This window comes from Primulina eburnea, chromosome 11, assembly GCF_022965805.1.
Source record: "Primulina eburnea isolate SZY01 chromosome 11, ASM2296580v1, whole genome shotgun sequence".
NCBI lineage: Eukaryota > Viridiplantae > Streptophyta > Magnoliopsida > Lamiales > Gesneriaceae > Primulina > Primulina eburnea.
In genome coordinates, this window is record NC_133111.1 from 38,201,718 (window position 1) to 38,212,820 (window position 11,103).

The 11,103-nt window shown below is 36.4% G+C and overlaps 1 protein-coding gene across 3 annotated transcripts; it reads right to left on the reverse strand.

Moving 5' to 3' along the window:
• Nucleotides 1-1,828: 1,828 nt before the first annotated feature.
• LOC140805816 (probable alpha-mannosidase At5g13980) lies at nucleotides 1,829-10,065 on the reverse strand. 3 transcript variants are annotated; one of them, XM_073162124.1, is made up of 30 exons: nucleotides 9,765-10,065; nucleotides 9,463-9,546; nucleotides 9,295-9,383; nucleotides 8,873-9,047; nucleotides 8,563-8,682; nucleotides 8,306-8,392; nucleotides 8,150-8,221; nucleotides 7,913-8,026; nucleotides 7,602-7,702; nucleotides 7,411-7,504; nucleotides 7,144-7,311; nucleotides 6,984-7,070; nucleotides 6,662-6,727; nucleotides 6,535-6,591; nucleotides 6,073-6,292; nucleotides 5,841-5,980; nucleotides 5,610-5,675; nucleotides 5,468-5,527; nucleotides 5,309-5,380; nucleotides 4,706-4,753; nucleotides 4,496-4,615; nucleotides 4,267-4,332; nucleotides 3,459-3,571; nucleotides 3,252-3,336; nucleotides 2,950-3,060; nucleotides 2,781-2,873; nucleotides 2,593-2,640; nucleotides 2,413-2,481; nucleotides 2,093-2,316; nucleotides 1,829-2,048 (listed from the first exon to the last, which is right to left on the reverse strand). In XM_073162124.1, the coding sequence occupies exons 1-29, from the start codon at nucleotides 10,005-10,007 to the stop codon at nucleotides 2,119-2,121; spliced, it is 3,066 nt and encodes a 1,021-aa protein (XP_073018225.1). In that variant the 5' UTR covers nucleotides 10,008-10,065; the 3' UTR covers nucleotides 1,829-2,048; nucleotides 2,093-2,118. The 3 variants fall into 3 exon arrangements, with proteins under 3 accessions (XP_073018225.1, XP_073018226.1, XP_073018227.1); XM_073162125.1 differs by having other exon boundaries at nucleotides 6,073-6,288; nucleotides 6,531-6,591; XM_073162126.1 differs by lacking the exon at nucleotides 9,295-9,383.
• Between the last annotated feature and the right edge of the window lie 1,038 nt (nucleotides 10,066-11,103).

The following is an 11,103-nucleotide window of genomic DNA, read 5'->3' on the forward strand; positions in this document are numbered from 1 at the left end:
GCCGCTGATGCTCTATCACGCCGAGAGGATAAGGGGGATCTGATGGCCATAACAAGGGCAGAACAGATTGAAATAGATGAGCTTAAGACAGCCGTCGAACAAGATCAAGGGTTAAAAAAAATCATTGACAACATCAAAAAAGGAACTGTGGGCAGCGACCATTACACCTTAGTCAATGGGTGTTTGTTGCACAAGGGCAGGTTGGTGATTCCACAAGGATCGAAATGGGTTACCCTATTGTTAATGAGTTCCATAACACCTTAATGGGTGGTCATGCAGGGGCATTTCACACGTATAAAAGAGTGGTCGGTAATGTGTATTGGAAAGGGATGAAGAAAGATGTCACTAAGTTTGTGAGTAGTTGTGCAGTTTGCCAACAACAGAAATATGAGGCCTCCAAACCAACGGGATTATTACAGCCGTTGGCTTTGCCAGAGATAATTTGGGAAGACTTGGCTATGGATTTCATCACAGGGTTACCCAAGTCACAAGGGTATGATGTGATAATGGTGGTAATTGATAGGCTATCCAAGCATGGGCATTTTTTGCTATTAAAACATCCCTACAAGGAGAGTACAGTGGTTGAGGTGTTTACTAAGCAGATTGTGAAGTTGCATGGGTCCCAAAGACGGTTGTGAGTGATAGAGACGCCGTGTTTATGAGTCTCTTTTGGTCAGAAATCTTCAGACTTCAAGGGACTGTACTGAAAATGAGCACAACATACCACCCAGAGACCGATGGGCAGAGTGAAGCGCTGAATAAGTGTCTTGAGACTTACTTACGCTGTTTTTGTTCAGAGCAACCCAAAAGCTGGGCTCAGTGGATACATGGGGCAGAAATATGCTAACAAAAAAAGAAGGGAGGTTTCCTACGACATAGCAGCAGTGTCACAAGCACTCAAGGATAGAGATGAGATCCTACGACAACTCAAGTATAACCTTGAGAGAGCCCAACAACACATGACGAAATATGCTAACAAAAAAAGAAGGGAGGTTTCCTTTCAAGAAGGGGACATGGTATATTTGAAATTGCGTCCATATAGACAAGGTTCAGTTTACTCCAGAGACGCACAGAAATTGTCTAACAGATTTTATGGGCCGTTTAAGATCAAGAAGAAGGTTGGGTCCGTTGCTTATCGATTACAGTTACCAGAAGGGTCGAGGGTGCATCCTGTTTTCCATGTTTCATGCTTAAAAAAAGCCGTGGGCAATGTAGATATTGAGATCAAATTACTTGAGGAGATGGACACTGACTTAATCTGGACTTTCGAGCCCAACATGATTTTAGCAGGAAGAATTAAAGATATATCCGGACAACCCTGTAAACAAATTCTTGTGGGTTGGAAGGGGCGATCTGCAGAAGAGGCTACTTGGGAAGATGTCGAAGAATTCCAGAAGCAATTTCCTGATTTTCGCCTTGAGGACAAGGCGATTTTTGAGGAGGCCGGTATTGTTACAAGCCCAACATCAATTGTGGGAGACTTGGGCCCTTTGGGCCCAAGTACATCAAGTGACCCAAGCAAACCCAAAATCGTAAATGTGTATTCCAGAAGAAACAAGGGAAAAACACGTGATGAGGGGAGAGATTTAAATACCAGTTAGTGGGAAAGAGAAGGCATTCAGTTGTAATATTGTTGAGTGAATACTAGCAGTGGCTAGGGAGAAAGTATTGTACAGAGCTTGACTCTGATTTTTCATTCTTCGTTTAATATAATATTCCCTTTTGTTCTTTCAATTCTGGAATTATTGTGTGTTAATTCTTAGATCCTAACAGGAGTCCATGTATTTTAACCAGTAACACCTGATGAAAACAAGCAATATACTCATCAAAATCAAAGTGTTTTCATAAACATAAAATCTGGAGCTGATTTTGTTCTCATTTACAAGCCCATTCATTTTTAAGTTACGGTTTTTCAAAGAGAACAGCGCAGCAGCAACAATAGTAGTAACAGCCTTCAATATTCACATTTAGATACTCGAACAGGCAATATTCCATTATCCAAGCCTTCTTATTGAACAACCTTGGTGATCAGGAACTGAGAGTGTTTCCTTAAATATGAGCTCAGAATGTGCCAAACACTTCAGGAACTTACCTTATTTCTCAATTTTCAGATAGATTTCAGTTGAGTTCAATTATGAATGTTCGAATTTCCATTGGGCTAAGTTCTACCACCAACTTCACAGGATCTACAGGACCCCCTCTTGGTACCGTGCCTTGGTTTGTATTCGAGCCTTCCACTTTCCAAGATAACCTCTTTTTCTCCATTTCTTCTCTTTCTTGATTGGCTGAGAGACTCATTTCCTTGACTTTGTTTATCTGATAAGATCATATTAGTCAAAACAAACTGCTAAGCATTTGTATGGGAATGGTTACAATAACTGACGCATGTTAAGTTCATATTGTTTGTCTCACCTTCTTTTTAGCAAAAACTCTCTTCAAGTCCACAATTGCCATCACCGAAAAGTCCTTGTCCTCTCCAACCTATGACAAGATAATCAAAATAAGGAAGAAAAAAATGAGATGAACACAGAGAATATTTTCTATAGGCGAGTTGAGAAAATGACAGATTCTTGAATGATTTAGAATGACAACCTCGTACAAGTGCGCCAACCGAAAGAGAACATTTCCATTTTCAAGCTCCTGAGCACCAGAAGAGTTCAACAGTGGTAAAATATTACATAGTACTTCTTGTTTGTCATGCCCCACAGCCCATCTCGGGGGCCCGAAATATATACACAATTTAAAGAATCTTTGGTCATCATATTTGTGTGAAGAATTACCTGGAGAGTTATTATAGCAACATTATTAGGAAGGCTGTAAGAAGGATCCATTGCTGAAAAGGTAGGTGTTGGGAAATTCGTCCACTCGTCATCCTGCGGATATTAATGGAAATATTGAGTATTAAATATTGACTCAACAGCAAAAAGAACAGCGTGATTCCCAGGTTACCTGCTCGGAGAACGCTAAAAGGAAAGGTGTGTATATCTCCTGTCCAAACGATCGACGCCACTTTGACCCCTCTCCAAGTGGATCAATCCTGACGTAGTACTTTCCTTGGATCTGCAAGAAGTTTAGAATTTGATCTGGTTTTGTGGGTACACTCGATTGAAATGAAACAGAAAACTAATACCTTAAATTTATACAAATGATATACAATAATTAGTTAAATTTCATAGTAGCTAGTTAATATTTACAACAAAATTCTACAAGATGCTTCAGCTTTTTCCAACATTGTGACAGAGTATGCTTACAGTTAAGCCCAAGCACTTCTCTTTGACGCAGACTGTTTCATTTAGAGCCTCAGCGACACCTCTGCTATCGTCATATAGCAATCTCCTATAAAACAAGACCTCAAGTTACAATAGTAAAGTTAAGCATAAAAGTAAGAGTAACAACTAGATTCATTCCTGTGACAATCAACATATTATGAAATGGGAGTCTGATAAAATGAGCAGGACCTGTGGAGCATTATCTCCAATTCACCATCAGCAATACTTGATCCTCCTACTGATCTATCCACCAAAACTGATAGCTCTGAGTTCTCGTCTTTAATGTAAGCTCCAAGATTGATCTGAAAGAATGCCAGATGTGATAAATGAAGCAAAATAAGATAATTGGTCGGCAGATGTTACAATATCTCATTAACTTCTTGACATTTTGTTTCCTTGACTTCTCTAATAGGATCAATGTTATAGTCCAAGCACTAAGTGAACCTAGATAGGTTAAAAATATTTCAACTATTCTTCCGTGTTCAGAATCTAGTTAGAAGTTAGAGGTGAGTGAAGACAGAAAGGGAAGTAACTCAACCTACAGATAAATAAATCTTCAGTGTTCAATGGAAGCAACAAACCCGAAAATATAAATCAATCGTGCATCAAAGTGTGGACCACAGATGGAAATTGTGCTGCCAATTGGAACTCCCAGAAGCTAACAATTATCTACTTGTAGTTTTATTGTAATGTGTACCAGTTAAATAATGGATTTTTTTTTAACTGAATGCAGGCTAAATACTATATACTGAGTAAATTTCATTCTGTGATAAAAAATCAGGTTAGATGCCCCTGGAGTATCGCTATATGCATATATGATATATGTCTTTAGAATAGAAGAAACACATTTGAAAGTAGTGAGAAAGCGTTGTGCTGATAACCATCTAGTATGTTGTTGGCAGCTAGAACATGATAGCATAATTTCTTCACATAAAATTTTTGCCGAATGAAAATCAAAAGGAAAACTGTAGAAAGGGTTATTTTAGACTAAACATACTGGATAGTAGTTTCCTGCAATAGGTTGATTCACTTGAAGGTCCCAATCAGTTCTGTGGTCTCGAATCTAAACAAAAAACAGCAAATAGTAATCTATCAATGCATTGATAATGTCAGAGACAACGAAAACCATTCATTTTCTCTGTAATAATAATGAAATATATTCTGAACAGTATATTAGTTTTTGAAAAGAAAAATGAATGACTGACAGATTAGTTGATGAAACATACCCTTTTAAGAAAATCACGCCCATTAGAGTCTGTATAAAAAATTTTGTTGTTTCCTATTTTGGATTTTATGCGAGTAACAATCTCCTTGCCAAAACCATCATCAGTGGGAATGGGACCAACCTATAAAAAAAGAATAATTAGGAAGGTTTCCGATGAATAACGATGGATAACTTTCAAAAAATAAAGAGAAAAAGAAGAGGACTGAATTACCACAAACTCAAACTCAGCATGTTCCTTCTCCTTGTACACTCTGGTAATCTATGTGTAGACATATTACAAGTTCAGATAACAAATAAAAAAATCACAATACACTAACATCTTACTTCCAAATCTCTAGTTTTTTCATTGGATAATTGCATACATTACACCAGTGAAACCCCGAAGTTGGTGAAAACTCTCCATGAAAAAAATGATCTATCAATTCTCCATATTTTCAAAATTTGAGCACACGTAACCCTAAAAACATCTACCTGCAAAAGATGCAAATGCTCAAGATTTGACAACACCGGAAGTACATAGATCATTTTTTTTCATGGGCACTTTTTAGCAATTCGAGATTTTTTTATGTGCATATCCTAATTTCCAACAGTTTTCCTCATAGATTCTTGAAACTGTCACGAGAAACCGAGTTAGGATTGCTATAGTAGCTAATTTCAAAATCACCGCTCGTAAAAAGAGCATCAATTTTTTCATTAAATACGTTCATCATGGCATTGAGTACCCTCAGAACATTATATATGTTTTCGAAATAGAAGTTAAGATGAAATAAAAAAAATGTCATCTGATGTATAAATTACTGAATCTACTGCAAACCTGATATATCCAGGAATTAATCATCTGATGAACTTCGTCAAAGAGCGGTCCTCGAAAAACTGTAAGTGGAACCTGAAACACATATTAATTAGCTTACTTTTTTTTATCATGCAATTGTTACTCAAACCGGAGTCTTAACTTAGAAAGGAATGTATATACCTTCTCTTCAGACAGCTCTGGAAATGAGCCATTTGGCCGGAAAACATACGCCCCTGAAGCCTTCAAAAAGTAAATGAAATTATTGAATAAAGTCCACCAGCAACAATTTGGGAGATAAATCTAAATGACATGGGGATGTTACCTGAAAATCAACACTCCTGTCATATCCAGTGAAATAACCGTATGATTGCTCTACAGAAATGTTTACCTTCATTACAGAATATAAATGCTATTACGTATGTTCACCACTTTGCAGCACCAAATCGGAAGTTCACAGAGCAAGTTACTGATGATAAGACTACTCTAGCATATGACAGAAAAAAAGGCGCAGCTAAAGTAGGCAAAAAAAATGAGTTAATTTCTGAGGACATACCAAACTCCTGCTATTAATATATTGCATCAGCTTTCCATTAATACCAGAGTGCACAAGCTTCAAGCTGCCTGAACCTATTTCTATAGGACTGGTTTGACTCCATTCAAAAGTGTACAGCAATTGTTTTGACAAAACAGATGCTGCATGAGTTAACAAGTGACAAAATTTTAAAAAACATCGAGTACGAAAGCACAACTCAATTACTACTTTCAAATAAGATCAGTCTAACAACCTCCCAGTTTATCACTTGAGATCATATAACTACTAAAACCCAAAGGTGGAACTACAGCTGTAAATGCGAGCCAATACTTGGGATTGACATTCGAGGATTTGCCCAAGTATGCACTGGCATAGGATTTTGTGTTGGCTATTGAAGCATTAACTATAGGGATAAGCTGTGACAAAATCAATTGTCCTGCAGCATCTCTAACATTGACATTGTCATTGACTACCTGCATCAAAAGCATAAAATAACATAATTTAATTATTTGCTAACTAAATTTCTTGATTTTTTTTCTCGGTTTAGTTGAACAATTATATCAATTCATGTATTAAAACCAGTCTTTTTTCCTATTAAATCACAGACCAGGACAAAGCCTGATGTATCGAGAAGAATAGACAAAGAAAACCTGATAATTTGACATCACTATCAAACCAAAAACTAAATAAAAATGATCAAATGAAAAATACTCACAGGAATTCTCACGATCTCCGTTCTCTTCCACCCCATTGGATTGTAGACAAGTACCACCTATGGAAAGCAAGGGAACGATTTATCTATTATTTATATACTTTTTTCAATAAAAAAAATTGTTACTTACTAATTTTTTCCCAAGAGAGAGGTCAACTTCTGTTGGCGGACAATAGCTTATGTTCAGAAGGGGGCACTGGTGAGAAAAGAACGCATTCAATCTTTGATGCATCTAATTAACATCAAAATATGTATAGAAGATCGCTCTCCCGGTATTTAGAAATAGCAGGTAAAACATCTAGGTGAGAGAGAATATGATAATTCAATTTGATTGAACACATGTTCAAAACAAGTTGTTGAAGAAACCAAACAACTGCTCAAGTTAAATATTTTGTTTTCAAAGAAAAAATAAGCACAAATACAAAGAGAACCGAAAGTTCAGGGGCATTTGCCTGCTTGAAGTTTGTAACAAGACTCTTGCATTCTGAAGTTGATGCTTGTGTCATACAACCAAGTGCAGTTGCCACAACTTCCTCGGACTGCAGTAATAAAACTCAAGATTAATGTATTACCATATGGTGGCAAAGAAAAAATGTTTGGAAAATATTGTACCTCCTTGTAACCAATTGAAAGCCGTTTGGCATAGTCATGAGCCACATGTTGCTTCTCAGTACCAGTAACTGCATCATGATGTTGTACAATTGCCAATGCATCGGCCAACGAGTCAGTTGTTGGTCCTGATTCATTTCTTCCTTTGAAAAGCTCTAACTGTCTTGCTGCCTAATTAAGACAGGAGAGAAGTGAGATTTTGGACTGAAAGCATTTGCATCAGAGAGTTAAATTAATGATCAGAAATATTTAAAGGGTTTCATGACCTACCAAATAGTAGCCGCTCATCATTCTGACATAGCCTTTCAAGGCTGGTCTACTTGTAAAATATCCTGTCCAATAAGAATTCTCTCGATCCGCATATCTGATACACATTATGATTCAATTCTCACCCCATAACTTTAGCAGAATAATGTGCATTTTTTGAATATATTTAGGAAAAATTAAAAACTTGAACCAACGGGAAGTAGTCTTCAGTTTTAAGAGGCCACGACTCATGTAAGTCATATTTTGCATCAGTGTATATAGATGGAGTTGAATAAAGTGCATTGACTCTGCCATCCTGCAATCAGGTTGAAAATCATTATTTTATGAATAGGAACAGGATCAAGACATTACCATATTTATAATGCAAACGTTGTTTTCAACAAGAAGTTTTTGTGCAAATTTAAAAGTAAAATGATTCTCAACAAAATATTTCAAATAATTAAGCCTCTCTTAAGAATCACTCGACAATGCCAAAAAAGTGACTTGTACATTCAGAAATACTGACTTGATTTACATAATGTATGAGTTTATCCATATTCCGAAACCACGTATGTGAATATTGATACTTGAAGTCTGTTCCCATAGTCCACATTATATGATTTGAACGTGTAACATTGGCCTGTCATGGTGAACAGAGTAAGTATTTTAGATCAATATGAAAAACGAAAATGCAGAAAAATAAGAAAGACAAATAGATGGAAAACAAGAAACTTTAAAAATACATTTGCCAGTAATTAATTACCTGTGAGATGGCAGCAGCTACAAAAGCATCTACACGCTCTTGAACATTGTAATCAAAAAGATCCATGTCATCCTTTGGTCATAAAGCATAGACTTTGTCAGAAATTTCACAGGTAAATGTCAAGATTCGGACATTTTTATTTTTCTAAAAAAATACCTGGACAACAGGGGAATCAGAATCGATTTCAAAGTAAAAACCAGTTGGTGGCTCATAATTCCCCGCGTAAAATGCACCGGTAAATATCTAAATAATTCAGAATGAAAATGTGAAGTGAAACACTCAACTTTCGTTGATAAATAGCTTAAAGAGATGACAACTAGTTATGAGCATCAACACAAACACTAATGCAATCACAAGTATGACCTCATAGAAAAAAACAAGTACGGCGTACAAAATTGAGTCTATAAGATAACCTGAGAGGATGAACCACGACTTTGGGAGCCCTGCCAGATAACCTCGAGGGTCTTGTCAGAACTCCTTTTGGCTCTATCTTGATAGTCAATTCGAGCAAAGAAAAGAGAGTCAAACCCGACCTATACCAAAGAGCGCCATGATTTTCAGTTAAAAGAAGTCTATGACATAAGAAGACATTGTTCTTAATATTCCTGATACTACAATAAATATCATTCAGCATATTGGTGGATGGATTAAGAAAAAGACTTGGACATGAATGAGGAGGCAGAATCACGTCCATAATCTACGCGTACAGACTCATAATGCTACCTCTGCCCCCAAAAGGTATGCTTGAACAGCAGAATGTCCAAAGGGGTCGATCTGCCAACCAATTCTTGGTGTGACATTGAAATCTTCTTTGAGAAATCGGTGTCCTAGTGTTGTTTGATCTATCATATCAATGTAATGTGTCGTTGCCTCATCATGCATGCACATGCCACCATTTCTGCATAGACAAAATTATTTCTGAACAAAGAAGAAAAACACCATCACCTACCAACAAATTTTTTTAAAAAAAAATTAAGGCCGATTTTATTAGTAAAGAAAAATAAAGATTACAATAGAGGGGACCAGACCAAACCTACCATACACTAGTCAAAAGAAGAGCAGTGACTGAAATATTATTTTTCGCATTCACCGTAACAACTGAATAAATTGCTTGCTTGTATATCTCATGAAAACTACGTTAGTACATGAATTCAAGTTGACCCGAGTTGACAAGCATTTTGACTGTATTTTTCATTGCTTCACTTTGGTCTCTCCACCACCGCTGGAAAAAAGCCTAATACAAAATCGAAATTATTGACACAAACTGAAAACTGATTATATAAATGAACGCAATCAAATATGATTTATCTCACCTGCTCAGCAAAGATAAATTTCCGGTTTTCATCAGCCAACAATGCTGGAATCAACGAATCCAGCACATTCTGCACACACGCTACCTACACATACAGCATTTGCACACCAAACAATCAAATCCATAACAGAAAAATCTAATCAAAACCCCACTCCACTATAAGTCATCTGAGAGTCAACATCGAACAACATGAAACATAGACGAATGGCATATTACACCGTTTCGTCCCGGACTTATCCATCATTCAACAAGCTGGAAACACAACTTAACATGGAAAAAGAAATTAACAAAACGCCGTAGTACCTGAATAGAATTATTGGACCCAACGTAATACTGATCAATTGTTTTCAACCAGCCTACATCATCGTGCGAGTGAGGGACCAAATGAACATTCAGCTTTCCAGGAACAACACCTCCAGAAGTATTGTAAACCATGTACTTCGCCTCCACCGCCAAAACACACACAACACACGCAGTGAGAGCCAACCCGAAACCTCGAAAACTCGCCATTGCCGGAAACTGCAGATAATTCAGCTGTTTTAACATAAGAATGGATTCGAGAGCTGCGGAATTAACTACTAGATATGATAGCTCAGTGACAGGGTGTGAGCAGATATTTCTCCATTTCTTCACATGGAGAAAATTTTACGGTGGACCGAAGCCGTTGATCCCCAGCACCAGCTCTAGAAATCGACGGTGATCGACGGATCGGACCAATGGTCCATAAACGTCGAAGAATTCTTAGAGTAATTTTGACCAAAGTCAAATAACCGTTAAGATTTTTTGACTAATTGACTTGATCATTTATAGTAACCGAATATTGTTTTTCTAGGGAATTGTAATATTTGGATAATGGGTCTCTTGTGATACGGTCTTATGAATTTTTTCCTGTGACACGGGTAAAACCTAACTATATTCACGATAAAAAGTAATACTCTTAGCATAAAATGTAATATTTTTTCATGGATGACCCAAATAAGATATCTGTCTGACAAAATACGACCCGTGAGACCGTCTCATACGCGTTTTTGTCATATTTGGAAATGATATTATTTAATTGAATTATGAAAAAAAAGGAGATTGAGTCATAAATTAAAAACCAGATTAATGTAACCAAATAGTTTTGTGATTTCATATATTTATTGCTGGAAAATTTAATTCGAAAACCGTGGAAAAAAAAAATTCTATAATGGATCTGATTCATTAATTTCATTCAAAAAAGCAAGAAAATAACCAAACCAAATCAAATCAATATTCTTAAATATTGTTAAAATTTTACAAAAATAAATCAATCATATCATTTTGTTATATTCAAATGGAAGTTTGCATTTTATTACTTGAAGACACCTTTAAGAACATAATTTTTTGAAAGTGGAATTTGTTTTAACATGTTAACATTTGGCATGTATGTAAGCCCAGTCTGGCACACTCTGTATAATTAGTTAGGTACCCTATATGGGCTCACTTGTTCAGCCCAAACAAAAATATGTATATGACAAAAACTTGTATTAGACGATATCACAAGTCGTATTTGTGAGACGGATATTTTATTTGGGTCATCCATGAAAAATATTATTTTTTATGCTAAGAGTATTACTTTTTATTGTGAATATCGGTAAGGATGACTCGTCTCACAGATAAA